We start from the raw sequence: 22618 nt of genomic DNA, 5'->3' as shown, positions 1-22618 counted from the left end.
ATCACATCGTTCAATGTAACACATCCACGAAACTTGCACGCACTTAAATTTCATGAATATTGGAAGCTTATGATTTTATTGTAGTCTTACAAGTCAGCAGAGGAGTAAAAATATTTGAAGTAAATAGAAGATGCATATTATGTGTTTGACACTGAATATACAGCAGTAGAGTATTATATAGCAGACTTTTCAAGTGAACACAATTCTCATTTTCACTGAAAACAAACAGCTCGATACTGTCAAAGATACAACCCCACTTCCAGCTGAATACAAGGATTCTTCAAGTTTTACTGCTTTCTTTTCAAAATAAAAAAATTCTGCACGCAGTCAAAAAAATGACGGGACAATTCCTCATGCCTGGCCACACTTGCTTAAACAAGCAATTCCCTCTTCCAAATAATCTTGTCTGCTGATCCAAAACTCAGGAGCATCCTGCAATGTAATTACATGATATCAAGATTTATCATGTTAACTCCTCTGGATGTTGGGAGACAGAGAGCTTATAAAAGACCAATCCACTGTCAAGTTGGAAAAGTCCTATTAAAAAAGGAAAAGATGTAGTTGATTCATAAATATAGGCACTTCCACTGACAAATTATTAGCAGGAGAGCATTTCCCTATTTTTCAACAGAAAGTGATGCTATGCACAACTAGGAATACTAGGTGCCTCTCTGCAACACCAACATCAAGTTTCATTTACCTCAGCCAAGTACCACACACCAACTATTCACATCTGAGTCTCTTTGAATATAAAAAAGATTGAGTGGCTAGTGCCTTAACTAGCAGAGCATATTATATATGATCCCTTATCTTAATTCATAGCCGGGAGCCAAAAAAAATGCACTGAAAAAAACAATATAAGAAAAGATACATGCTTACTTCTTAAGTAGTAGAAGTTCAAAAATACTCCTTGCAAGTTATTAATGTGTCTGAATTTCCATGATCATGTGACATGCCTCTACTTCATCACCAAACTACCTCTTATGACTAACCTTGAGTTATTAAAGCAAGGAACAATATTTTGCATGTCATGTGGACATGCCCTAAGTATGTACTGGTGGAAGGGTTAAAGAATGTGAACCTTCATAATTCCTGCAAGAACTGCACCTCCAAGATACACCATATGCTTTCTCCGTGGTGGATCCTCTATCCGCAGCCTTAATTTCTATGTCAGACGACAAGATAAAGAATATCATTTATTTATATAGAAAACAGAGAGATTCAACCTGCAAAATTATTATGTATCTATATATGATATTTCTCGTAAAAGATAACATGTGCAGGCAAATTATGCTGATAGGTGTCTGATCTAAGTTGTAGAACTTGTAATCCAGTTAAAACCAGCAATAGAGCAAATCCATGCTGTCACTTGACATATATAATTATGTTATTTTAACTTCTGTTTTGCTCCCAAGGTTCCCAGAAATGTAAATTCAATAATTCATCAATGGAATAATTAAGTTTAATTAACTTATCTTGAAAGAGGGGGAGGGGGCTAAAAGTGGCATACAATTCTACAGTATTCAACAGAAGAAGGACACCATTTTATAAGCAGAACTAGTACTAAATTACCTTCAATCCATCCTTATTTCCCTTCAAAACAACTTCAAGATAACGGTCCGAAATTTCTTTCTCCAACCTGCGGAAAAACTGATCAGGTTAAGCATGCTAAAGCAGAAATTTCTGAGAGAAGCAAGAGATAGCAAAACCACGAGTCTTGTACTCAACATGTCCACAAGGAAGGAGCAAGAACAACAGACAACAACTTAAAAGAGTCATAACAAGCACAATCTGTCAGAAGATTCACAAACAAACAAGCAAGAAGAACTTGGATATATTATGAAATGTAGGAAACTCAAGAAGTAATAGAACAAATTTAGAGATAACAAAGGAGGATAATTATCCTTCATGATATCAACTATTCCATGAAAGGCATGCACTAGGGTCCTCATGTACAGCATTGAGGATTGCATAGTACCTTTGTCAGCTCAGCCTTCTTAAAGGAAAGATACTAGTGCATGCCTTTAAGTTCAGAGGATAAAATATACACCAATGAACCCTCGAAGGAATCAGCAAACAGACTTTCTTGATAGAATAATACTATATTGAGAAACAAGAGCAAGTCTTTCACAAAAGTGTGAAGGTATATTACATATTACCGACTAGGTAATCCAGGATACATTGTACTCCCGCCGCTCAGGACAATATGCTGGTAGAGCTGCAAAATAAAGGATTCTAATTGCATGACCAACTGCAGAATGCTTTACATAAAGATCTGGCAGTTAAAAGAACTATCACTACCATCATCCTATTGTCAATGTCCATCTCCTGAATGCAACGAAACACCATGTCAGCAATTCCATCTCCTTCAACGTCTATGAGTTCCTGCATGAATTACAACAGAGTATATCCTAGCAGTCATAATGCGTGGTTATAGCAGCATGAAGTACCCACTGAAAAGCGATGCTAAACAAGAAACCCGTACAAGACAAGCACACTGAAAGATCTTCTAAGTACACAAAAATCTGGACATCTCAGAAGAGGAATAATTGGTCAATGTGAACCAAAATTTTCACAAATATGTCCTGAATAATTTTCCAAGAGTAAAGAAGCTTCTGATTCTTATTTATCCCACAAATTGTATGTTTTGGAAGACAAAGATAAAATCAATTAACAGGCATTTTTTGGTACTCATAAATTAAGCAAATATGCAACTGGTAAAAAGGAACAAGTGTTCCTCAACTCGACAGTATCAATCCAGAAAACCAATAATTGACTCGCATGTGCAGCCCACTATATTTGCTTTCAAATGGTGGAAACATACTTACCGGAGTGAAAAGAGCCTCAGGTGCTTGAAAACGCTCGGTGCCAACTTTAATGACCCTTCCATCTGGGAGCTATTTATCAAAGCTATATCAACAATTAAATATGAATGCAGCTGTCTGGTAAACGATAAGAACTTGAAGCGATTGAACTTACAGTATAATTTTTAACAAGGATGGTAGTCTCAAGTCCCAACTGATATTCCCTTTTGTAATCGTAGCTGTACAAACTAGACAATGTAAAACCAGTATGTCAAGTCACAAGCATCAAAAAGTGCAAAGGCTAGTTCACCTTATGTAACAGAGCTTCTCTTTGATATTCCTCACTGTCTCAAAGTCAGCAGTTCTATTCATAGAATACCTGAAGCGATAACGGCATATGCATTAATGTGAAAGTTCCATATAACAGCAAAGCCAACACATTGCATCAACTGAGTTCTGAATTGTCAAGAAAACTTACCCCCTCCTCGTAAGCAAATCAACTAGATAAGATGTTATATGACGCCCTGCTACATTCATCCTCTTTGTAAGATGAGGGAATGAGTATCCATCAACCACTGGAACCTGGGGAACAAGTTTCATATGTCACGATCCTCAACCATCACTTTCTCAAAGTAGAATAGCGTCCATAAGTCACTGGTCCCAGCTAAATGCACACCAATCTAGACCGGACCAAACAACAAAATGAAGTCCTCAGTTTAATTGTCCATTCACCAACAAAAATGGTCTGTTCTTCACAAAGCAATATTCTTTCTCCCTTTTCTTCAAGAGATAACTACAGGCAATCTTCTTCTAAGTTTTTTAGTATAGATCATTCAGCAAATAGACACAAGAATATACGTAATCAAACTAAGAAATGCATAACTAATGAAGTATCCTAACAAGCCTAAAGCACAGAATATTATAACATTGTAGAAATCTCACCACATGAGTGACTCCATCGCCAGAGTCAATGACTAGTCCCGTAAGCAAACCTGAATCATTACAAGAAAACATTGAATACGAGTTACTAGCCTATCCAACAGGAAAATTAAGAGTGTGCACAGATTCTTTCAAATGCATCTAGTTTGCTCTTCGCATCCCCAGGGAGTAATTTCACGTAATCTCCTTCCAAACCACTTTTACAGTAGTTGTAACCTCAAATACACCATAGAGACCATTTAATTGCAATTCAAATTTAAAAGTACCTTGAGCATACAACGTTAAAACAGCTTGAATTTGGATGAAAATAGCAGCAAAATTGTATTTCTCAAACATAACCTCAACCTGAAAATTTAGATAAAATTCAATTTAGGTATGCAAACGGTCAGTAATGAATTCCAAGTTGAAAGATCTAATTATACAATTGCAAAAGAAGCCATCTCACCATCTTTTCACGGTTTTTAGATGGATTCAGAGGCGGGTCAGTCAGCAAAATTTTACATTCCTTAGGATCTACCTTCAGACAAGGTAAAATAAATGAAAACTAACATTAAATCTTGAATTGAGACTGCAAAAATTGAAAAATATCAGGAATATATTTAACAGATAAAGGTTCATAGGAGGTACAGAAGAAGAACCTTTAGCTCACTAAAAAATGCATGATCCCAGACATGGCCCATATCATCCCAATTTTGCACAATACCATTGTTTACTGGATAAGATACGTCCAACTGATGCCGCCACTTTAAACAAGCATCCCCAACAAGAATATCCTATAGAGAGAACATAAAATTTTCTATAACATCAAGAACAAGTTGGTAAAGTGCAACAGAAAATTTGTTTCTCACACGTGATAAGAACAAAAAAATATCAACAGTACATTGGATCCATAGGATGAGCTCCTGGAGTTGAATTGATGAAAAGTCTGTTCAACTAATAACCAAAGTGTATCTAATTCAAATTCTAGAGCTTCAAATCTGTTCAAACATTTCATCATGTTTTCTGTAAAAACTACAAAGTACACTCTTTTAGCATTTTCTCTGGAAAAACTAAAGTCCAATGTAGCTGAAGTTTTCAGTAACTATCCAAAAGTAGATAAATGCAAAGAACAATTAGTTAACCGTGAGCTCTTGTTCCATTAAAGATTCTTCATAGCGAAGCATGGGCCTTCCAACAACACAAGGGAACACCGATGTTGGAAAGTTCTCACCCGCAAAACCACACTTCACATACTGCATTCATCAGAGTAGAAAGAAGAAAATAAAAGGTTAACAAGAAGGATTGACAAAAAACCAAAACAATTCACACTAGACATATATAATTCATGACTGTCAAAAACTCGTAAGTTAAGTTAATAATGTAACTGAAAAAAATAAATCAAAGAATTGACTCCAGGAATACAGCATTCATCACTAGCAAAACAACAAACACCAACAATAAACCCAAAGATGTAGGATCAACTGAGAAGAAAAATGAATTGGGGAGGAAGGTAATTACGCCGGTGCCAGTATCGCAAACGACGACGTTCCGGCTGTCCATAGGGAAGATCTCCTCTTGCGTAGCAGGCGATCTTTCACATAACCAATTCCACTGACCAATGTTCCTTTAAATCGGAGCAATCTCAGAAGAGCAACTGCTAGACTCTCTACTCGACAGAGTTTATGACAGCTGAACTGCGGTGCGGACGACGCCGTCTTGCACTACCCACGGTTGTTACTTTACTTACCTCTATATACAGTACAGTTACTATTATTTATAAGAAAATACATAATTGGGTGTTGAGAGTAGAGAGCAGAATGAGAATAGGATTGGCGTTTCATGGATGTCCCATCCCATCTCATTCAATCAAGTTTATTTTTAAATTCAAACTCAGCCCATCAAATCAGTTGGGTCGGCCCATCAAACAGCCTATTCTTATTAGTATCTGTTAATAACAATGAGAAAAAGGGTTGGACCGTTTGGATAGGCCCAATAACGAAGCCATTCTTCAGGTATAGGCCCATTCAGATAACAATTGTTCCGCCAAGGGTTTTAACCCAGTGTAGTATATAACCCTAGCTTCCCACCTTCCTCTTTCTATAGGTGCGGTTTAATATTAGGGTTTCCCAGCCGTTCTCAGACCCTCACTCTGTTCCTCACAGCGAAAGGGAAAAATGGTATTTCTTCTTCCTCTCTTCGCTCCCCCATCATATACCTTGGAATCTAATTCTTCTATTTTGAATACATTGATATTTTCAGGCTCCAAAGAAGGGCGCAAAGCTGCCGGCTGCAGCCAAGAAGAAGGTGGAGAAAGTCGTAAACCCTCTGTTCGAGAAAAGGCCCAAGCAGTTTGGGATTGGAGGTGCGCTTCCGCCGAAGAAGGATCTTCACCGCTTTGTGAAATGGCCGCAAGTTGTGAGAATTCAGAGAAAAAAGATGATCTTGAAGCAGCGATTGAAGGTTCCTCCGCCGATTCATCAGTTCTCCAAAACCCTAGACAAGAACCTCGGTTCGTTTTTTCTCGTTTACTCGTGCTTTCAATTTTAGATTTATGCTCGTTGTGCAATGATTCATTTGGATGGATATATTTGAAAAATATGATAACTTGGTTGCACTGAACTTAGTGTTCCATTTTTAAGTGCTATGTCAATTGGTTAGTAGGTTTGAACCGCTAATCCTAATGCATAAGTTGACGTTTTGCTTGCAGCTGTCCTATTCTTGTTATATGATTTTGTGTTAATTGTCAATATACATTGGGATATGTTAAACTTATGGTGCTCATCTGTCATTATGATGCTTGAGCTATGTATAACCACGTTTAATGGTTCCAAATGCCAACCTATCTGTTGGTGAATATGCAATTTGTAAATGTGCGGAAGTTGTTGTCCAGTAAACGTATTACTTTGTGTTATGTAATTGTTTTTTAGAGTGTGAAGGTGGAATTCTTTAGTGTTCCCAATGATAGATGTTCTTTAACGGTTTTTAGTATTTAGGTTGTCCCTTTGTAACATATAAGATGGAGATTCATTTATCTCAGAAATCCCAATGGCTTGTAGGGTGCTAACTAAAGAGTTTAGTCCGCATGATATACTTACCATATTAAGATGGGATTCAAGTAGTGTATCCTGATCAGGGAAGCTCTTTCAAGTGCGGTTTTCCTTATTTTTGTACAAGACCTGTTTGAAGATCAGTGAACCTTATACTTTGTGCAAGAAACCATATTTGGTCCTTCAATCTTAGTTGTTTCCTTTCCCAATGTGCAGCAACCAGCCTTTTCAAGATGCTTCTCAAATACAGGCCTGAGGATAGAGCTCAAAAGAAAGAGCGTCTTTTGAAAAGAGCTCAGGCTGAGGCTGAAGGGAAAACTCCTGAGAGTAAGAAGCCTATTGTGGTGAAATATGGCCTCAACCATGTGACCTATCTCATTGAGCAGGTTTTGGCTAATCTTCTGATTACATTCTAGTGTTTCTGTGGCAAGTGTATGATGCCGAGGTTAATACTAAATGCAATAAATATGCTTTTGCAGAACAAAGCCCAATTGGTTGTGATTGCCCATGATGTGGATCCTATTGAGTTAGTTGTGTGGCTCCCTGCACTATGCAGGAAAATGGAGATCCCATACTGTATTGTGAAGGGGAAAGCTAGACTAGGGACAGTAAGTGGCTCTTCCTCCCTTGCTCTGAGAGTATGCTTGGCATATTTGCTTTGATGCTGATTTGTTGCTGATTTGCAGATTGTCCACAAGAAGACTGCCTCAGTTTTATGCTTGACCTCTGTAAAGAATGAAGATAAGTTGGAGTTCAGCAAGATCCTGGAGGCCATCAAGGTAATATGTTATTTACAAAGCATTAAGTTACTTCAATTTGGAAGAGCTAGATTTAAGTAGTAATGTCAATTCATTTCTTGAGGGCGTAACCAATCTGCTTTTTTTGCTGTTATTGTAGGCCAATTTCAATGATAAATATGATGAGACCAGGAAGAAGTGGGGTGGTGGTGTGATGGGCTCGAAGTCTCAGGCCAAGACAAAGGCTAAAGAGAGGCTCCTCGCTAAGGAAGCTGCCCAGAGGATGACATAAGTTCTGATTATATTTGTCTATTAGTGATAGAACCTAATGAGGGGAACTTTTATGTGCACTTGTTTTATGCAGGTTCAGATTAGACATGAATTTTGTTTCATTTGAGAATTGCCTTTTTGTTGGAATATCAGTTGCAAGAGACTATATGAAAGTGCATTTAAGCTGTTGCAGTTTTTGTCAAAAACTTTGGGAGTGGCTTTATTTTTGCTCTCTGCTTTTTATTAGTTTGATGTTCCTGTGATGATATTACGCCGTTCTTTTTTCCGTCTACAACATAGGATTGATTAACTAAATAAGTGTTTTAAGACAGCTGAAGCTTCTTGACAATTCTCTGTACAAGTCTATTTTCAACTTGTACATATATATTGGAGAACGTGCTAGTCTTCATAACCTCAGCTTTCTCGAGCTTCCCTCAAGCTATTTGCGATACAAATTCCAATAGGAATGTTCAAAGGGACAAGTGTGCTATAATCTATTTCCGTTGGTGTTGTTCAGGTATTGGCATTGTTTACTATAATAAGTGTTGTTTAGAATTAATTAATTGGATTTTGTTTGATCATAATATAATTGTTGTAATTGTAGGTATTGATATATTTGATGGGAATGGATGTAATCGAGTTACTTTAATTAGAATAGTTCATCACATCAAATTTCCTTGTCATCAAAATAAAATTAAAATGCAAATTTCCTTGTCATCTCTACGCCGAGTATCGATCTAAAATGGTCTCAATTCTAATGGAGACGGAGCCCCAGGACTTGGCCTCTAATACGCGACTCTGTCGCCCTGCACACAACTATTCATCCATTTGCCAGCTGCCGTTTGGGATGATCAACTCCAGAGGCATTTTCCATTACACCCCTCCTTCCCATTATCCGGTCCCTCTCTTTCTGACGGAGTTCTTTGGTTTCCACGGTCATCCTCTTGGATATTAGTAAGTTTCTTTGCAACTTCATTTTATTCCTCGTCTCTTTCTTGGAAGTGAAAAAGTTAGAGAATTCTATAACATGCATTTTTCTAACCAATCTTTTCAATTTTCACTTACCAACTAACGTTAATTGCATCTGATAAGAGGGCTCGTCTTGCTACGCCAGAAAGCAACATAAGAATCTTATAGATGGAATCTCCAACTCTGTTAGAAATTTGCTAAAAGCTCTCAAATACTGTGAAAGAAGAAGCTAATTACTAGTTCCTCATGGCGAATGTGATTATTGAAGGATTTCTCTCATTACACTAGAATAGCGTATGCTAACATCATGATTCTGAATTGGCCAGGGTGCTTTGATGTTAATTCCTTCATTCTTGGGAAGGATTGCTGGATTTACGGCACTAGTATATCCCATTAAAGCTCTGGTTATTCTCGACATACTAGAAGCATTTGGATTCATGCTTTTCTTCTTCCTGATTGGAGTAATAATCGATCCGTGGATATTGAAGTAGGTAGGGAAGAGAGACATCATCATCCGCATTTCTACTGTCTCTCTTACCATGGTCTTAAGCATGTCTGCATCCTTCACCGTGCTCAGCGGGAAATTCCCTGTCGAAAAAGGTATAGCCACCTCGCTTCCTGCTGTGGCTACATTGTCTTCTGTGCTTGGTTTCGGGTAATTGCCCATGACCTGACTTAACTTAGAATGGTGACTTTGGAATTCGGAAGGACAGCTCTTGCTTCCTCCCTGGGTCAGTAACCTGTTTGGCTTTTGTATCATAACTAAAACAATCCTTAGAAAGCTGCAAGGAAGTGAGATGTTAAAGATTATGCAAACAGTTCTTGTAGGAGTTGGCCTCACAGTTGTCATAGTTTTGGTACCCAACCAGTCATTCTGTGGGCATTACGAAGAACTCAAGGGGGAGAACAGCTGAATCCAGGCTTCATCTACATGATATTTGTTGGTCTTCTACTGACAGGGTTTACAGCAAAGCTGTGGGCTTCAGCATCTTCTTTATGGGATACCAGCAGGACCTCCTCTGGGATCTGCCCTGGTGGAGAAGCTGAATCTCATCACCTCTTGGCTACTCCTGCCTCTCTATTTTGTGAAAGATCTTGGTCACTGATATATTCTCTGTCAAATTGAAGAACTATTTGTTAGTACAGTTTATCATACTCCTTGCCTGCATTGGGAAGTTTCTTGGAGCCCTGATTTCTTCAGTTTGCAGAAGAGTACACCTCAGGAATTGCTAGATTGGCCTGGTAATGAATGTCCAAGGTGTTCTTGAGCTAGGCCTGTTCAAAATGATGAAGGCAAACGTGGTATGCTGCAGATAATCAGACATACCCCACAAACAAATCATCTAATTCAAACCTGATATTATGTATTCTTGCAAACTGCAGGCAATACTTGAAGAGCAATTCGTTACAACGTGCATATCAATGTTAATTGTGGCAGCTATAGTCACACCTGTATTGAAACATTCAACAATCCTTTGAGGAGACTGGCATTTTGCTAGGGGAGGACAGTTATGAACCTCAGACCTGACTCTGAACTACATTTAATGGGGTCCATACACGACCAAGAAATTGTTCCAACCATCATCAACCTCATTGAGAGCCTCCATCCCACCAAAACGTCCCCAATTGATATATGTTTAATCCACCTTGTTGAGCTGGTTGGACGTGCACACCCACTTCTTGTCCCCCACAAACTGAACAAAGTGGACTCTCAGAAGGCCTCCACTTCAAGAAGCATAGTCAATGCCTTCAGAAAACCATGGGATCATCACAGTGCATCTCTTTACTGCAATATCTCCTCATGCATGAACAAACTGAACAAAGTACACTCTCAGAAGTCCTCCACTTCAAGAAGCATAGTCAATGCCTTCAGAATACCATGGGATCATCACGGTGCATCTCTTTACTGCAATATCTCTTCATGCAACCTTGCATGATGAAGTACGTGATATGGCTATTGGCATAACAGGGATGATTGAATAGTTCCAACCAGGAATCAAGATGATGAATGACAGAATACTCGAGATGGCGCCTTGTAGTCTTGCAATTGTTGTCTACCAAGCACTTTTCACAACCTTTAGCCCAAACATGGAGGCATGCATTGCACGTAGTGTTGCAGTTCTCTTCATCAGGGGGCCTGATGATAGGAAAGCCCTTGCTATAGGGGCAAGAATGGTGGGCAACCGAACACCAACCTGACCATTGTTCGAATTCTTTCAAATGCAAATACTCCATTCGAGGATGCAAATGGAACCAAGTTTGACAACGATGTTATGAATGAAATCAGGAGCCAAATGGCAAGAAAACAGAGGGTCCAGTACGTAGAAGAGGTAGTTGTGAATGGAACTGGAACTATTGCTTTGATCCGCTCCATAGAGGATCACTATGATCTCATAATTGTAGGAATAAGTCACAACCCAAAATCCCCGCTTATGCTTGGCCTTTCAGATTGGGAAGGAGGCTCGGAGCTTGGAGCAGTGGGAGACATGTTTGCTTTAGCAGATTCTAATAGTAATTCCACAATAGAAGTGGTGCAGCAGCACAACGGTTTCTTTGCGGTGCATAGCACCATAACATGAAGGCCGGTGTATTCAGTTTGACTGTAGGGGGACAGCCAGTGCTCCACACAGCATTGAAGAAGTGCAGTATAATGCCAATCACAAAGTCGTCAAGTTTTGTACTTGATCATAGGCGTCGAAAACAGACTCAACCAAAGACAAGTAGATATGCCCAACGTTTTCTTGCTTCATCCAGAATATAAAAGCCTCGTAGAAACTAATAGCCACCAACTATAGCTTCTATAATCGGGTTAAGGCTGGGTATGTCTAGGAAGTGAGGTTTCTGATCCTGTTAAGAGAGAGAGAGAGAGAGAGAGAGAGAACAATTATACGAGAACTATTACCAAACTACACCTTATGCTTCTCTATGTATAAAAATTCTTGATGTACATAGATGACACTGTACCACTGGTTGCTCACAGCAACAGTATACTTACAGAGCTTAATGATGTACAAGACTAAACCCTCGCAACATATTCACAGTATGGGGCGGCTTTTTCTACTAGTTGGAGTATCAGCACAAAAACAGACATCTATTTACAATATCCTTTATCCTTCATGTACTCTTTCCCCCATTTCTGGCAGGATATCATCATATTTAAAGAGTTCCCATGAAAGACAACGCAAGCACAGGAGTTCATAGTAATCTAATGTCGGAAAGTTCGAGCTTTGAAGAAGCTCCCCAGAAGGAAGCTAATTGTTTTCTCCTGCTGTGGTTTTGGGGAAGAATTTGAATTCCATTTTACATGCAAAATACCTTGTCCGATCTGTCTGCAGATGGAGTCAACTGTTTTGGGATCGACTGGACAGCCGCTAACATCAGTAACATAGAATGTATCCCTGGCTATCCCACCCTTTGTTGAGATTTCTGCTCTTTTGATGCAGAGACTGTTTTCCCTAAATATCCTTGTGATATCAGACAAAAGTCCAACTCTGTCCTTAGCACATAATTCCAACTGCAGTCCCTGCAAAATCAAGGAGGTTCTCACAACATCAAAATCAGTAAACTCATTATGATATACATTTGGCAGTAATTAACAATTAGTACCTCAGAGCCTCGCCTTTCGACGGCTGCTTCTAGACACTGCATTACACGTTCTCGTTCAGCCTCTGAGCTAATAGGAACCCCATCCACATGACGAATATAGTATTCCTACATTGTCCAACAAATAAGAAATACCTGTATCGTCAGCAAAACTATTCCAAGAGCAAAATGTGAGAGAAGTGATAAACCAGTTCTTCAGATGATTCATTTTCCAGTGATATCCATCTAGACAGCTCTATGTCATGGATAATCGTACCTGATATGCTTCCATTCTCCCTGTGTGGACTACCCCATGAAAGATCACGTACTGCATGTCAGTTAGAGTGCATACAATATCAAACAACAGCTTGGGTCGATCTTTTGACCTCATAGTGATGACTGTGTAATCTTTTTCAGTACAATCTGCTACAATTACATGAGGTCTAGAACTCTTGTCATGAACTCCACCGCCTTCTGATCTCTCGATGTTTTCATAGTCTCGATCAGCAAACATAATCTGATGTAATCTTCTTTCCCTGTGGGTAACACCAGGAGGTGAAAGTGTCATTCTTGCAGTGTTTATATCACTGTTCCCCTTGAGAACATTGCATAGCATCTCCTTTATTGTTGCAAGGCGATTTGGATCTTCAATTGCATAACCCGTGGTATCATCAGTTACAAGAACAACAGCTGCAGCTCTTGCATTGTGCGTCCATATCTCAGCATTTAACAGATTACAGTGGAGATCAGCAAGGACGGCACACACTTCAGACAATAAACCAGGTCTGTCTGTTCCTGTTAGTTCAATACAGGTATGCTCTTCAGTAGGCATTAGTCCAACCATTCCTTTGAAAGAAGGTACCAAATCTTCATCACTTTCAAGTCTCTGCAAATAGTTGGGTGGAGTGAACATTTCGGATCATAATTCAGGTCAAGATAACAAACTGCAGCAACATTGCAACAAAGAAACTAAAGGTTTTTTTGAAGAAAAATAAAGTTTTTCTTCAGTTCTTCTTTTACTTATAAACTTAGTTTAGAAGTGCATGCAACATAAGTTCTCAAGGGCTTTGATCAGGCATATCTCTGCATCATTTACTAGATAAAATAATATGGTACACTGGTCATATTGGTTTGGATGAAAAGAACTCTGGATGTAACATAAATCAAAGTTGTCTGGATCTAACATGATGTCATTAAATCAAAATTCATGCATCATATTCTCTTTCTTTGTTCCGCAGCGCATAAGGAAGACCCAGAAGTAAAGTTTATGCATTTAACTACGCCTCATTTATCATCAATTTGAAGTACTCTGGATTCACTAGAAGAAAAAATCCACAGGAAACCTATACCTTTTGGATATAGCTGATGAGTTCTGGATCTCTAATTTTCTCTCCATCCCGGTCAATCACATTAAAAACTGTAGCAAACCGAGTAAAAGTAATATTAGAAACAGAGTAAAACCTTGATAAGTTTAACATACTTCGAGTATCCCCAATTGACCCAAACCATAGTTTGCAATATCAAATTGTTGTCATGGAACAAGCATACCATCCATAAACCATCCCCCATCAGACGAAATGTATGCTTTCTTAATCACGAGGTTCAAGTCTGTCAGAACTTGGACCACGTGAAGGAGAATTCCATGCTTATTGACACTGTCAACCTGGAACAAATAAAACCATCCAGCACTATCAATTAGAGATATAGCAATTAAAAGAACCTTATCCTGGTTCCAAAGTGAAAGGTTAAAAAATTCACTCAATTTCAAAGGGAAATGGAATAGCGCATGCCTGTATTACGGTAGCATCCCCACAAGAGTCGTTGTCGATTACAACCCTGTAACAGTGAAGCAACGGTTAAGTCCCCAGACTAAACATAGATTTGCATATTGTATTCTCAAATAACTGTCAGCAGCCGAAAAACAGAAAAGATAACTTACCTCGGGTCAGAGGATTAGTATGTTAACAATAAAAGCAGACGCCTAAGGAAATTGAATAATGAAATCCGAAAACCAAATCCCACAGGAAGAGACGCGGTGCATAGTAAAAGATAAAAAGTTATAAGCATTCAGAATTGCGTCTTTTATCTGAAAAAAGTTAGAAACCTTCACTGCGGTACCTAAATAATTAATGAAAGTTTCCCAGTGATTAGCTTTAAATTGTAATCAAACATAATTTCTCCCAGCTGTTTTCGTAAATGAAAAATAACTAAATTCATGACGATCATACACAGAAAGGAGAGTATTAAATGACAAGAAAATTCAGGAAAGGAACACTTGAGATGAGAAATTCAGAATCGAGAGAAAGATGACAACAACCTATGAATTACTATGAAAAATGATCCCTGAAAATAGAGAGAAGAAAAAGGGTGATGTTTAATGGAGTTGAAGAGGCAAAAAACCACCTGGGTGGATTGATCCTCCGGAGAAGCTTAGCAAACTCATCATCCGTTTCTTCAAATTTCTCAAACATGTTCCTTTCCGCAAAGAGAAGAGAAAGATTGAGAGCAGGAAAGGAAAAATTAAGTGGGCGTGCGGCGTGAACAAAGTGGCTGGCCTCCAATATGTGAGGAAGAATATTAACAGATGATGAGAGAGAGAGTGGGTACAGTTACAGTGGGGAGGGGAGAGGAGTGGCAAGTGGCAAGAGGCAGTAGTAGACTTTAAGAATTAGTTGTGTGGGTGGAAATGGGAATTGGGATTGGGAATTGGGAATTGAATAATTGTAATTTGTAAGCGGCCCTTGTCCCTTGATTTGCCTCAGGGAGCAACCAACACTGTTGTCCTCCCCACCACCCTTTCCTCTTTCAATTCATACTTACTTAAATTGACCCTTCTCAACAAAATGCGCCTACCTCCATATTTAATTTTTCAAATCCTTTTTTTTTTTTTCTTTCAATTCTTTCTTTATTTTGTACACCTAATTTCGGATTATTAATGGCTACGGATCAGTCCCCCTTGAAAGCAAGACACACGATAGATTGTGTGAATGGAAAACATCTAATATATGGAATTTCTCGACAAAATGTTAGCTAGTTCATTTAAAATGATCTAATGATGTGCGCACACAATCAACAAGTTGTCACAAATGATTGGTAGGGCCAAATCTTGGTGATTGAACGCAAACTTAGGACAAAAGAAGAATTCAAATAAACATGTGAAAAACATATGCATGGAATGGTGTTGTCTTACCTAAAATAATTGTTATTATTAATATTTGGCAGTTTTGGGTAGCAGTTTGTTGTGTCTGATAGAGTTGCATGTTTTTAGTAGAGTTATGGAGGTGGAAGCAGCATTCAATTTCAATAAATTAGGTTTCTACATTTATTAACATGAATACATAGAATAATTGTTAAACATGTGTAAGTAAGGTAGAGGAGGTAGTGGGCTATAAATAAAAAGTTAGTTGTGTTGCACAAAAATTACTATTGAGAGACTTTGATATCATCATCATCACCACAGGCCATCAACCTGGATTCCAACAACACCTTCATTCTGTTAGTATTGAAAGAGACAGATCATTATAATTACTCATTAAAAAAAATTAATAATAATGGCTATCTAATAAAGAAATCTCAGAAAACATAGCTACCCATAATATGTTACAACTCAAAAAATGATAGGAATAGATCATTTTTAGAACAAAGACTTCTAATGGAGGTGGAAGTATCTAGCTAGTAAAGTGGGGATGAGATTCATAGGAATAAAGGCTAAAGTTAATTAAAGTATATATGAAACCCAACACCTAATACTTTTTTTTTATTATTATTATTATTTATTAGAGTCATGTTTAAACAATTCAGGACTTCCCATCCAATTAAAAAAAAAAAGAAAATCTCAACTATATCAATCCAATGATATATATAAAGTGGAGGAGAAGATTGGGAATGCAATAAGAATTTGTATGTGTAGCTGAAAAGTTGATATGGTATATATATGGTGCATCACATGACTTTGAAGTTTAGTATGGATTGATGATGTTCATGGATATGGCATTTATATATATATATATTAGTGTGGGAGGTGGGAGGTGGGAGGTGGGAGGTGGAAGTGGTCCAATTTTGGTAGCGTAGGGTATGCAAATTGGGCTAATCTGCAAAAGCAAGATGTGAATGTGATGGATATTTCTGCTAATTATGTGCACTTTATTAGATATTTGTGTTTGGGTGAGTCCTTCAATAATAATTAATACACACACACAAAAACACTTGTCTATTCATACATACTGCATGCTCACGTAATTCATTCATCTTATATATATTTGTATTCAGTCTCAAGTTTTAAATAATACGATATTCTATTTATTATAAATTCAATAAAAAATATTAACAACCATAAAATTCATCTTCGAATCGAATATTGCGTTAATTTATAAGATAATTAAAACTAGTTTAGTGATTAAGTTAAGAGATTTTTGTTAGAAAATAATGATTTGAGTTGACACAATTTGGTGCTTATATTTTAGTGAGAAAAATATTTGGCCTAATATGATGATATGGGGTAGGTGTAGGCTACACCACACAAACTTTATTTTTCTCTACATCAAATAATCCCGTGTTACTCTAATAAATCCAAATTTCGGAACAGAAAAGAATGATGGGCCGAAATTGCTTATTGGGCTAAAATGGCCGCTGGAGGAAAACCATTGAGAAGTGCTGGCGGCCCACCTAGACTTGGACCTAAATGAAAAGGGCCCAAGTAATGGGATTGAGATGGAGGTGATATTTTTATTTTAGAGATAAAAGGGGTTGGGGTTGGGGTTGGTGCTGGTGGTGCATTTAATGATGCATTGAAGAAGACAAGAGAGTATTATTATAGGAGAGCATAGAGGGAGAGCCACGAATCAAAATCAAAATCAATGCTTAAGACGACAGCAGCAGGTTTGGAATCTTTTCACTCTCCACTCTCTCTTCATGTTCATGCCATTCACATTTAATAGAGACATTTGAAGCTGCGTGCCCATATTCAATGGGGGAAATAATGAAACTAGTCCAGACAAGACACCCCCACTCCCCATTAACAACATCATCCATCTCTTCTCTCTCTCTCTCTCTCTCTCTCTCTCTATATATATATATATATATAATGTTGTCTACATCACACCTTTGTCCACATATAACAATGACACAAAACACAACCCCACCCCACTATTCTGTTGCTCAAATCTTTCCTCTTTCATCACCTTCGGATTCAGTTTCTTTTCTAGTTTCTCTTTCTGTTTCTGTTCCAACTCAATTTTTCTTTTTCTCCACTTTTCCTTTTCTACATAATAATCTCATTTTGAGTAGTGCCCAATACAGCAGGGTGGGTGAATATGATTTGGACCCCTTATTAATCCACATATCCAAACTCTTCTCACTTCAATTTGATAATCCCAAAACAATACATGTTGTCCAGTATATCTATCTAGTTGAGTTGAATAATTGCAATGCTTTTTCCTCAACCACCCAAACTTCATTCTAACTATTATGTAAGCTGCAGATTTAAGAATGGAAAAGATTAATGAAAAAAAAAATATATATATATAGGGCTGGCTCTAAAGCATAATACTCCCCTTTGGGCTGTTGTGGATACCAGCATTTAAGGTTTTCAAATAGATAAAAACCACATAATTAATTCCAGAACCAGGCAGGCCTTCAGTTCAATTATCCACTTTTTCATTCCGATCCACTTTTCTCAGAAGAAAGATCATTAGTTCCAGACTTAGCTTCAAAATTTCTTTGCCAGTAGTTCCACAACTTTAGGAAAGTCTTATGACAGCACAAGAATTCAAGAATTTTATAGGAAATGATTACTAACACCAATCCAGAATGTATTTAATAGCAACAAGTTTCATCGGGAATCAGAACCCAGAAAGTGGCCACCAACTGAACCGGAGCATCATTATTACAAAACTCCCATAATTGTGAAAACAAAGCAAGAATCTCTCCTTGCAAATCCCTAAGGTGGGGGGAGTGTCCATAATTCTGGGAGGGAGATGCCAACTAGTTCAAACTTCTTACTTTATTACTCCAGACGAGATGCAGCAGTACTACCACATGTTTTATAAAGTATGGATGGCAAATTAGCCACTTATAGTAGAAACCAGACTGGCAAAGACTGAACTTTTGCACAAATAAGGATGTGGTTTTCTTTCCTTTTTCACTTATCCACAATATAAAAATAGTTAGCCATCCATCCAAAAACCAAATGACTATGTATCAACAGAACCATAAGGAACACCATCTTTGAAAATGAACAAGAACGTAAGCTCAAATCCAATATAAATTGGTCGGAGTAGTTCCAGCTTAACATTCCAGAGCAGAAGCAATTTTGTAATAATAACAACATCAGAAACCTCAGTAATTTACACAAACAAAAATAAATTGGCCCAGGCGCACCTGTTTCCAAGGACAGAGGGATGAAGCTCCGAGTGTGGGAGGAAGCAAAAGTAGTTTGGCAAAACCAAAATCATACCTCACTGAATTCTGGAACATATATATGTTCCTTAGCAAATTATACACTACAAACCAATCATCCAAACTGTCTACCCCCCAGAAAAGCGACCCTTTTTATATCTAAATACTCCTCCCAGTTCTTCCAAGATTATTTATAGTCCTGATTCTTGAGAATCGTCCTTAGATGATTGCGGCTGCTGCTGCTGATGCTGATTTTGATGTTGATGCTGCTGATGCATAAGTCGGGCCTGCTCGATCTGCTGGTAAATCTGATTAAACGCCTGAGGATTTAAAACTCCAATACTGCCATCTTGCGATAGCCCAAGCTCCAATCCGGGAAGCTGCTGGCTATTAGCACCCAAAATTGAAGTAAAACTCATAGGCCCCATATTCCCAGTTGGCAAGTCAAACCCAGGGAAACCCATCTTTTGCAAGTAATTTGAACTCTCAGTCCCCAATGATGGACCAGAGGATGATGATGATGACGACTGGTATCCGAAGCCACTGACACCAGCAGCAGGGGGCCATAATCCTGCGTTTGCACCCACATGTGGTCTCCCCAAATTCCCACCAACCAGAGGCCAAGGGGACCTACTCCCACTCCCACCACCACCCATATGAAAATCGTCTATCTTTTGGTGAAGCCCTGAAGAAATAGAGCTGCCCTGTTGAGAAATAGAGCCCCCCGCGGCCGCTAAAGCAGAAGCGGGTATGGTACCAGTCCCAGTCGCCGCAATTATGGATGGTTCAGCCTGTTGCAGCAACCACTGGATAGTTTCTCCATCAGATTTGTGCCCTAATTCTCTGGTCAGCTGAAAGATTCTTGCAGCGCAGAGAGCAGGCATCCTTATTCTTCTCCCTCTGCCTTCAACTTTTGTGTGCCTGTCTTTGTTTGAGCTTCTCTTAGGTTGTAACGCCTGTTTCTTGGGCTCTTCTTTTTCCGCAATCACAATCTGGAAATCTTTGACTTCTGCTGGTTTGTTTTGCCCGGCGTTGTTGTTATGGTTTGTGGGAGATGATGACTGAGGGAGGCTTAAGAAGCTTGGCACCTCCTGCGGCTGCTTTGAGTTCTTGGGATCCATCAAGAAGCAAATCAATTATCTGTATAATTTACAGAAAAGTAACAATAAGCATCATCTCCTTTGGGAGTTCAAAAATATTTGTCTCTCTCTGTGTGTACGCGTATAGTTCTTGGATTGAAGAAGGTGAGGTGACTTGAAGAACACAGGGAAAGAAGGAAATGTTATAAGTGGTGTGGTGCTGTGATTGATTTAAGTTTTTAACTGATTTTAGCAAAAGGAAAGGAATGTGAAAGACAAAAGGTGAAATCTTGAAATCCCAAGGCAGAAAATGGGATCTTTGTCAAAAAGAAAAATTGGATCCGGGTTTTAGTGTGCCCCTTTTGGCCTTTTCACTGTTCAGGGTTTTGACTTTTGACCTGTTCTTCTGAGATAGACAAGATTTCCCCTTGTTTTCTATGCTGCTGCTGCTGCTGCTGCACGGAAAATACATTCAATTCAGCATCAAAAAATACGAATGTGAATGATTGCAGTACGCATTTCTACTGAAGACTGATATCCGAAATGCATGTAAAAAAGAATTTCTTTTGACCAATTCTTACACGATTGAAGCATTCTCAATTGACAAAAGCCCCGCCTACCCGAAGTATTCCTCCATTATTGCAACTTAGCAAGCAGCAGCAGCAGCAATGCTGATGCCATCTCTTGTAAGAGACTCAACAAAGTTGTGTAAGTGGGAGGAGAGATTACGGAAGAACACATGGCAAGAAATGATTGTGATGGTGGGCTTACTTTATTTTTCTTTACTTTGATGGTTAGGATGGTGGGGTTACTTGAATCCCACTCAGTCCTTGAACATGTTAAACCAAAAACAAGACTATACTATAGATTAAAAGAAGCTTACACAAAACTATGGAATCAGAAGCAAGAAGAGGAAGAGGCGGCCTCCCAAAGTTGCCAAAGAGAAGCTCTTTTCTTCTCAACTTTTATGGTACAAGTTCAGTGGGGTCCTGTTTCAAGTGTCTGTTCATGCTTCAATGAGTCCTCTGTGTGTGTGCGCGCTCAACAGCCCCATTTTTCCATGTAAGTTGGAGGGGTATACATCTGAAGAGATTTTTAGTTTAGTTTAGTTTATGATCTTAATCTGTTCATCAATGGTTCAGTTTTACGTTGAAACGTAAATAGTCGGATAAATCTAATAACATATTGTTGACGATTTAATATTTTATTAAAAATGGTAAAGGAAAAAGGGTGGTGCAAACAACAAGTTTATTTATTTATAATTCATACTCTTAAGCGAGGCAGTTCCAATGATTGAATGCCCCCACCATTATTAATTTTCGAGTTATAAAGAAACATCCTAGAATGAGATGTCAATTTAAGGAAAAGCTTATTGTGACTCAGACAAATCCTTTGTTTTTCTCTCTCAATCCACGCCTGCAATCATGGCTACAAAGGAAGTAAACAATAGAAAGAAAAGAGAAATGGTGGGACAAAATCAGTAGATGGATGGAGCCTCAGAATAACATTTCCAGCTGTGAAGTATTTTCCGTCAGTAAACATGTGGATGTGCAAAGTTCATGAAAATTAGAAAATGAAATAACTATAGGATGGTAATTAATGGTGAGTTTGTCATCATTGTAATAACTATTTAAGAATCAATTGAAATGCTCATTCAGTCCCTATTTCTTGTCTTGGATTTTGACAGTGGCTTTTGTGGACCTTAAAATAGAAGCCTTTAGTCTTTGGCCTTATCCACTTTCTTTAGCTTCTTTTTTCTTTTTCTGTCCCATGAAGTAACAAAGATTATGAATTACATTCTCTCCAACTGATTTAGCAACTCTTTTTTCCCAAAATAAAAGAAAAAAGAATTGATTGTGAAGCGACTTTAGAATTTTTGTATTGAAAAAAAATTGGTTGAAATTCTTTTGTACTTATCTTTAGTTTTGTGGTGATATTATTATTAAGGGGGGTGGGTATGTGTGGGTGCGTAGGTCATTGTATTGCTTGTCACACACATGTGCTTCCCATCCTGCTGACAAAACAAAGAAAAAAAGAAAGCCACTCCTTCAAACTTACATCTTCTAATTATATATTACCCCTCAGATGTTTACTTAATTACTTAAAGGTTTACTTAATTACTTAAAGGCCAACTGCAATCAGACACTTGGCTGAATCCATTTTTCTCATTGCTGATCAAAAGAAAGACAATGATCTTAAACTTGGTAGATTATTTCTTTCTTTAAATTTTGTGCTTTTCTTAAGAGTGTGTGTGTGAATGAGAAAATATAGAGAGATAAAATAACAATGGATGTGGACAGATTCCATCAGCATGTGACGAATGATTGATAGGCCACCTACTACCACTATTTGCAGTGTGAGTGGGTGGTGGTACCTTTAATTAATTAAATGAGATTTTCCCATGCACATGTGAAATTCTACATGTATATTCAATAATCGACACCCCTTCACCCATTAAAGAAAAAAGAAAGGGAGGGGGAGCCCAAAATAAATAAATAAATAATTTTAACCAAGAAAAACCTGATTGTTTGCTAGCGCATATTCGACTGCTTTCTCAACAGTTTTCTTAACAAAATTGTACAAAGTACAAACACAGCAGTGTCTTCAAGATTCGTGATTATGAGGCTAAGTTGGAATATGAGTTCACTAATTAAACAGGAAATTCCAAATATCTCCACTCAACTCTGGAGTTAGACATCGGTCTTCTCCGATATTCAGGATCAAATATTCCTTCTTTACTCATAATGCAGTTACAGAAAGTGAAGGGCTTTCAAGAAAGCAGTCAGACAGAGAAGTCAAATGAAATGCAACAACAT

The 22618-nt window shown here is 38.2% G+C and overlaps 5 protein-coding genes and 1 pseudogene across 9 annotated transcripts; 3 read left to right on the top strand and 3 right to left on the bottom strand.

The window, feature by feature from the left end:
- Positions 1 to 158: 158 nt before the first annotated feature.
- On the bottom strand, positions 159 to 5532 carry ARP2 (actin related protein 2). 2 transcript variants are annotated; one of them, XM_011100618.3, is made up of 15 exons: positions 5241 to 5525; positions 4865 to 4975; positions 4382 to 4516; positions 4189 to 4260; positions 4010 to 4088; positions 3747 to 3796; positions 3283 to 3386; positions 3115 to 3183; positions 2980 to 3043; positions 2829 to 2897; positions 2302 to 2385; positions 2160 to 2218; positions 1573 to 1639; positions 1082 to 1165; positions 159 to 432 (listed from the first exon to the last, which is right to left on the bottom strand). In XM_011100618.3, exons 1-15 carry the CDS (start codon positions 5280 to 5282, stop codon positions 352 to 354), a joined length of 1170 nt encoding a protein of 389 aa, XP_011098920.1. In that variant the 5' UTR covers positions 5283 to 5525; the 3' UTR covers positions 159 to 351. The 2 variants fall into 2 exon arrangements, 1 of the variants encoding a protein (XP_011098920.1); XR_849054.3 differs by lacking the exon at positions 159 to 432 and having other exon boundaries at positions 1092 to 1165; positions 2153 to 2218; positions 5241 to 5532.
- A 221-nt stretch (positions 5533 to 5753) lies between these two features.
- Positions 5754 to 7982, top strand: LOC105177450 (large ribosomal subunit protein eL8y). Its single transcript, XM_011100617.3, has 6 exons — positions 5754 to 5899; positions 5982 to 6231; positions 6986 to 7155; positions 7249 to 7377; positions 7456 to 7548; positions 7667 to 7982. Exons 1-6 carry the CDS (start codon positions 5897 to 5899, stop codon positions 7796 to 7798), a joined length of 777 nt encoding a protein of 258 aa, XP_011098919.1. The 5' UTR covers positions 5754 to 5896; the 3' UTR covers positions 7799 to 7982.
- A 135-nt stretch (positions 7983 to 8117) lies between these two features.
- Positions 8118 to 11848, top strand: LOC148787053 (cation/H(+) antiporter 15-like; annotated as a pseudogene). The gene is made up of 3 exons (XR_016067465.1): positions 8118 to 8730; positions 9072 to 10047; positions 10129 to 11848. The product of XR_016067465.1 is annotated as a cation/H(+) antiporter 15-like (transcript).
- LOC110013168 (cation/H(+) antiporter 15-like) lies at positions 10771 to 11324 on the top strand. Its single transcript, XM_088885044.1, has 2 exons — positions 10771 to 10920; positions 10986 to 11324. Exons 1-2 carry the CDS (start codon positions 10771 to 10773, stop codon positions 11322 to 11324), a joined length of 489 nt encoding a protein of 162 aa, XP_088741170.1.
- ACR6 (ACT domain repeat 6) lies at positions 11642 to 15118 on the bottom strand. Its single transcript, XM_011100616.3, has 7 exons — positions 14731 to 15118; positions 14118 to 14163; positions 13876 to 13990; positions 13677 to 13744; positions 12605 to 13213; positions 12352 to 12456; positions 11642 to 12268 (listed from the first exon to the last, which is right to left on the bottom strand). The coding sequence occupies exons 1-7, from the start codon at positions 14796 to 14798 to the stop codon at positions 11951 to 11953; spliced, it is 1329 nt and encodes a 442-aa protein (XP_011098918.1). The 5' UTR covers positions 14799 to 15118; the 3' UTR covers positions 11642 to 11950.
- Positions 15119 to 18551: 3433 nt separating this feature from the next.
- Positions 18552 to 20863, bottom strand: TCP20 (TEOSINTE BRANCHED 1, cycloidea, PCF (TCP)-domain family protein 20). Of its 3 annotated transcripts, none has more exons than XM_011100615.3 (3): positions 20384 to 20645; positions 20201 to 20257; positions 18552 to 19863 (listed from the first exon to the last, which is right to left on the bottom strand). In XM_011100615.3, the coding sequence occupies exon 3, from the start codon at positions 19842 to 19844 to the stop codon at positions 18915 to 18917; it is 930 nt and encodes a 309-aa protein (XP_011098917.1). In that variant the 5' UTR covers positions 19845 to 19863; positions 20201 to 20257; positions 20384 to 20645; the 3' UTR covers positions 18552 to 18914. The 3 variants fall into 3 exon arrangements, with proteins under 3 accessions (XP_011098917.1, XP_088741486.1, XP_020554956.1); XM_088885360.1 differs by having other exon boundaries at positions 20201 to 20254; XM_020699297.2 differs by lacking the exons at positions 20201 to 20257; positions 20384 to 20645 and adding an exon at positions 20686 to 20863.
- Between the last annotated feature and the right edge of the window lie 1755 nt (positions 20864 to 22618).

Source organism: Sesamum indicum, linkage group LG9 (genome assembly GCF_026168435.1).
Source record: "Sesamum indicum cultivar Baizhima isolate 11 linkage group LG9, ASM2616843v1, whole genome shotgun sequence".
NCBI classification, from domain to species: domain Eukaryota; kingdom Viridiplantae; phylum Streptophyta; class Magnoliopsida; order Lamiales; family Pedaliaceae; genus Sesamum; species Sesamum indicum.
Note: the sequence above shows the minus strand (reverse complement) of the source record. Positions and strands in the feature narration are given on the sequence as shown.